This window comes from Cornus florida, unplaced genomic scaffold (genome assembly GCF_030987335.1).
Source record: "Cornus florida cultivar Cherokee Brave unplaced genomic scaffold, ASM3098733v1 CherokeeBrave_3.0.0_Hap2_Chr02, whole genome shotgun sequence".
In the NCBI taxonomy this organism is placed as follows: domain Eukaryota; kingdom Viridiplantae; phylum Streptophyta; class Magnoliopsida; order Cornales; family Cornaceae; genus Cornus; species Cornus florida.
The window spans coordinates 63005569-63011568 of NW_026775572.1; the positions used below are offsets into that span (position 1 = coordinate 63005569).

Here is a 6000-nt window from a genome sequence, read left to right on the forward strand (position 1 = left end):
ACAAAAACAACAAAGACAAAGTTGAGCAACTCAATAATGTATGACAGTAAAAAATATATACACTGTCACTTATTGTATTACGAGTTACATTATTTAATAAGCTCCACCACAAGTTGCAAATCACATGCATCAATCATGGGTGGCAAGTAATACACCATCATCATGATAAGATACTTCTACATGTATATATGTATAGAAGCAAATTTACAATCCCACGAAAATTAAGAGGCATAACGCTTACAAGCAAAACACACCCACACCCACACTGTTTTATGTCATAATGTTGTTGAAAGAGAAGATCAAATAACTTCTCGAGTCACAACAATTTAGGCAAACCATGAAATCCATGCAAAGTTTAGAACCCAAACCATACTTATATGTACATCATTCATAGTGATATTCAAGAAGATATACGCACCGAATAAAAAAAACTCAAGAACAACAGCAAGTTGGACACCGGATCAACCCGTTTTCGTTGCACTCCAGGCATCTCTTCAGCTGGTCTTCATCTTCGTCATAAACCTTTCTGCTTCCACTGCAATTCGAGCACGGAATGAACCTGGCATCCCCACAGCCCTCGCAGACAAACCCTAGTGCTCGAATGGGAAGGCCACCGAGAATTTTGGCCAATTCACCAACCTCATGAAGCTGTTTGACCACATCAGCACCTCCAATGTACTTCCCTCGGACGAACACTTGTGGCAAAGTAACATTCTTTTCGCCCAGAACACTCTGCAACTCTTTCCTGTAAGCTGAATCCATGGAAATGTCGCGGTCATCGACGAAAACCCTAAATCCCCTCAATATCATCCTCACAGCACAGCAATCCTCGTACGTCCTCCGAATTCCCCTCAAACTGGTGAAATAGACGACAATTCGATCTTCAGTACCCGGCAATCGAATCAGAGGGTTGGTCGTGAACGAAGAAACCCTAGAATCGGTTTCGATCGATTTGGTGGGTTTCAATTTGGTTGGCGATTGTAATTGCGATTGCGATTCGTCCAGAACTGATGTTGGGGATTTGGTGGATTCGAATATGCTGCAGAGCTTTTTTACCTTTCCCTTGATTGAATTCCCAGCAGAGAAGACCGATCCGAACGGCGAATTGTACAATTGCTTGATCGATCCGGTGCGTTCGAGGGTCGAGTACAGGTAGGGTTTTCTGGTGGATTGCATGGTTAGGGACCGATTGAAGATGGAGGATTTGGGGTTTTCAGATAACTCGAATTTCTCTTCTAAACCAGCCATTGTTTCAGAGAAATGGAGAATTCAACCCCTCTTTTTTTTTAATCTTCAAGGGTAAAAAACAATCGAGATGATTTTGACGGTTAGGGCTTTGCGGTTAGCGGTGGTTGACGGTGGTGGAAGTGGTGGCGATGGAAATGGAGAAAAGTGGGTGGGCGGTGGATTTTGGAAGGTAGGTGGAGATGATGGATGCTTTTGGGGACGAAATGTGGAGGAGTTGCTTTACTTTTTTGAAAGCGTAGATTGAAAGTAATTTGATTTTTAGAGAGAGAATGAATGTATGTATTTGTGTATGTATATATAGATATATGTGTGTGTATATATTGAGAGAAAAAAAGAGAGAAAATGATCTGTGAGCTGAGGTCAGTTGCGGAGGCCGAGTGTTGATTCAAAACAAAGGACGTGGTGGATGAGCGGATATATATATATATATAAAATAATATATTGAGAATATAATAATAATAACAAATACCACTCACGCTTTTTGCGCATGCTTTAAATAGATCAAAATTGATAAATTTATTGAAAACCTCAGCGCTGTTTTTGTGTTTATTTATTTTAGTTTGTTGACTTTATTCTTTATTGTTACAGTTGTAGTACTATGTGGGCACACACACTGCATGTGCAAGAGATCAACATATATATATATATATATATATATATATACATTTTTTTTTTTTGTTTTTTTTTAAAAAAAAAACACAATATTTAAAGAGAAGCTATGCAGCATGGACGCGGATACAGGATACGAATAGGACACGACACGGATACGTCAAAACGTCAAATTTTAAAAAAATAAGACGCGGATATAACTTGGACACGACTATATATAAAAATGAATTTTTATTTTTATATATGTATTGAGTATTAATATTATGAAATTTTAATTCACTTCTAATTTTTATACTAAAGTTTTTTTTTTTTTTTACACTAAAATTGCATGTAATGACTTTTATATCATATTTACAGCTATTTCACTAATTTGTCATAATAGCGTTTTTATTTTAAATGAACAAATATCATGTTTCGTTTGTGATCATATATGTATAATGTCAATTTTCTTTTAAAAGAAAATAGTTGAACACTTTAAAATGTGTTCATATAATTTTCAAGATTATTAGATAGGTTTGTGTTAAAAATGTTTAAAGGTATCAGGCTAAGTGTTCAAAAAGTGTCGGGAAAGTGGTCCAAATTAATAAAAAAAAAAAATTTATTTTTATTTACGAACACGTATATGAAGTGTCGAACACGTGTTCGAGGAGTGTTAGTATCCGACAGGTATACGGCTCCTTCACAAAAGAGTCCGTGCTTCATAAGAGAGAAGAAACTTTTTTGAAATTTTAAAATAGATGACATTGATCTCCTAATAAATTAGACAGAATTAGACAATGCAACTTTTATTATTTTGATCTTCTTAAGATTTGACTCGTGAATTCAATGACATTCCTAATATTCAATTTCAGTCAGAATTATTTTTCAAATTTTATAAGATGATAATTTGTTCTTCTTTTATAAGGCCACTATAAGGAATAAAGGATGGACTCTTCTACAAAGTTGCAAATTTCTTAATGGCAAGAACTTAAGAACATGCAATATATGTTATTTGTACTCATGGGAGAATATATTGTTTAATATTATAAAGGGTAAACTGCATTTAATTTCTCTTAGACTTTTTTGAAGTAAAATTTTTTTAGAATGATTTTTACCCAAAAAAAAAACTCTCCTCAACTAATCCAGTGGAGTTATTTTTTTGACTTATTTTGCCAAAAATGCAATCATCAAGTCAATGAGATTTTATGCATCAATTGTATGAATTTACCTATCTCCAAGATTTTTTTTTTCTTCTTTCTTTCTTGAATAATAATATTTGAATATATTTTTTGTTACATGCAAAATCACACTTTTAATTAAATAAAAGTATAAAAAAATAAAACAAAATAAAATTTATAATTATGAGTGCAATTACATATAAGTTCAAATTTTATATGTTTACTCGTATTATATATTATATATACTATTATTATATTATTTATATTATATTATTTATTTTATACAATGCGTATATATGTAAATATATGTATGGACATTTGATAAAACAATTAGATGGACAAAAATGAATTTTAATTACAATAAGTGATTGAATGGTGAAATATTAATTTTTTTTTAATATTTTATGTTATTTATTTGTATTCTTCTTCACATGTGAGGTAGGTTGTATTTGTATTCATGAGAGAATATATTGTTTAATATTATAAAGGGTAAACTGCATTTAATTTCTCTTGACTTTTTTTCAGTAAAACTTCTTTAAAATGATTTTTACCCAAAAAAAAATAAAAATAAAAAAACTCTCCTCAACTAATCCAGTGGAGTTATTTTTTGACTAATTTTGCCAAAAATGCAATCATCAAGTCAATGGGATTTTATGCATCAATTGTTTGAATTTACCTACCTAAAAGATTCTGTTTTTTTTTTTTTTCTTTCTTGAATAAAAATATTTGAATATATTTTTTGTTACATGCAAAACCGTACTTTTAATTGAATAATAGTATAAAAAATTAAAATAAAATTCATAATCATGAGTGTTACATATAAGTTCAAATTTTATATATTTACTCATATTATATATTATATATACTATTGTTATACTATTTATTTTATACAATGCGTATATATGTAAGTATATGAATGGACATTTGATTAAACAATTAGATGAACAAAAATGAATTTTAATTACAATAAGTAATTGAATGGTATAAAATAGTAGGCTTGTTTTAGCATTTTATTTAGTTGAATAGAAAAAGAAAAGAAAAAAAATGAGAATGGATATTGTGTGAGCTAGGCTAAAGAAATAATATTTAGTTGCACTTATAATTATGAATTTTATTTTTTATACTTGTCTTTAATTATTGGTTTGAGTTTATTACCGACAAATACAACTTAGTCACTTTTTGAACAATGACACCTTTATAGAAATTGGATCCAAACTATCCCTAAAAATGTGTGAAAAATCTAAATTGTCTTTTATTGTTTTATTAGTTTTAGTGAGAAATATTAGAATGGTGAAATGACCAAAATGTCCAGTGTTCTCTCATCTCTCGACAATGTCCTTCATCATGCCAACGGTGGTGACTCCCATATTGCGTCATCACCTCTGAGCTCCCCACCCTCTCCATCGCAGCCGCCGCCGCCACCAACCTGGGAATGGAGGATGATTTTATCAACTAGAAAACTGATTGAGAAAGGATTTAAATGGAAAGCAGATATGTTGGTCGATTTATTATGCCGAAGTGTGACTGCTGATGTAGAATGTAATACCCCTATATTTTGAAATGGACGGAACTAGATAAAAGAATGTGATATTGGACTATAATGGAAGGCCTTAGAGGATTAAGAAGGCTAAGGCCCATGGTTTTAAGTACGTGTATATACATATCGGTTAGTATGTAAATTACAAATATATAAATATATAGATAATTATTATTTCATAAGTGAATAGCATGAGTATAGTTATATATGTATACATATATGGATATATGGATACGTGTATATATAATCCTATAAGGACTAGAGTTGGGGATATATATATATAACTGAGAGAGAGAGAGAAGAGGAGGAGGAAGAAAGAGAGGTCGAGCAAGGAGGCCGGACCAGAGAAGGAAGATGATGGCGACGAGAGAAACCGGAGTTGCAGAACTGAATCAAAAATGCTTGCGGCGCGTCAGTTTCGTTTCGCAACCTTCAAGCAAGTTCTTTCTCTACTTCTCCTCTCATAACACATAAGTTCTATACCTTGGGCATCATGATCTTATAATTGAAAGTGCATATTAATCACATAAACTTAGGTTAATAGCATGAAATCGGAGTTACGGGTTTGTGTATATATATGTGTGTGTGATTATATATATATATATATATATATATATAGTGATACCCCTTGATCCCAGACCACGGGTTGATCAGGTCTGCATACAAAACTAAGGGATATCAGACAATTAATCTTTTAAAGTGAACATAGAATACTAAATAATTAAATAATAAATGCTTTGAATAAATTCATTAATTCTCAAATATAATTAATCCTCTGAATAAATCCATTAATTCTTAAATATAATTAATCATTCAAAATACAACTTGGGAATCCTCAACGTGGAACCCTTAATAAAATCCCATAACTGAAATCCCAAGGAGGATTACTTGGGATTTGTTCTTCATCTTCTGGATTGGATTCTAACAAGAAGTCCAAGATCACTTGCCCATTCTTTGTTGTCCAGGCCCATAACGTACATCAAAGGAACTTAGTTCAATGGCCCACTTGGTTATTCTTCCATGGAGGTTTGGTTTGTTGAGGATTGCTTTGAGCGGATGAGTTGTTGGCATTATTATCCGATACGCTTCAAAGTAATGCCTGAGTTTTCCCTTTGCTTGGACCAAGGCAATGATTACCTTCTCGGCCGTTGAATATCTGGTCTCCGAGTTTGGCATTGTTTTGCTGGAATGTAATACTGAGTGTTGCTTTCCTTCTACCTCTCTGATCAAAGCAGCACTGGTTACCGCTCGAGAAACAGCTAGGTACAAGTAAAGTGACTCATCAGGGATCGCGGCAGATAAAATGGGAGGACTAACCATGTACTCTTTTAACTTGGTAAAGGCTTATTGTTACTCATTTCCCCATGTCTCTCCCTTTTCTACCTTAATGGCGCTAAAGAATAGCTTGCATTTTTCTGAGAGTCTGGAGATGAAACGGCTAAGAGTTGT

At 32.7% G+C, this 6000-nt stretch overlaps 1 protein-coding gene across 1 annotated transcript; it reads right to left on the reverse strand.

The window, feature by feature from the left end:
- Nucleotides 1-21: 21 nt before the first annotated feature.
- On the reverse strand, nt 22-1638 carry LOC132295139 (uncharacterized protein At3g28850-like). Its single transcript, XM_059793261.1, has one exon. It carries the CDS (start codon nt 1246-1248, stop codon nt 433-435), a length of 816 nt encoding a protein of 271 aa, XP_059649244.1. The 5' UTR covers nt 1249-1638; the 3' UTR covers nt 22-432.
- Between the last annotated feature and the right edge of the window lie 4362 nt (nt 1639-6000).

Coding starts and splice junctions, on each gene's coding strand:
- LOC132295139 (XM_059793261.1), bottom strand. CDS start 1,248: ATGGCTGGTTTAGAAGAGAAATTCGAGTTATCTGAAAACCCCAAATCC.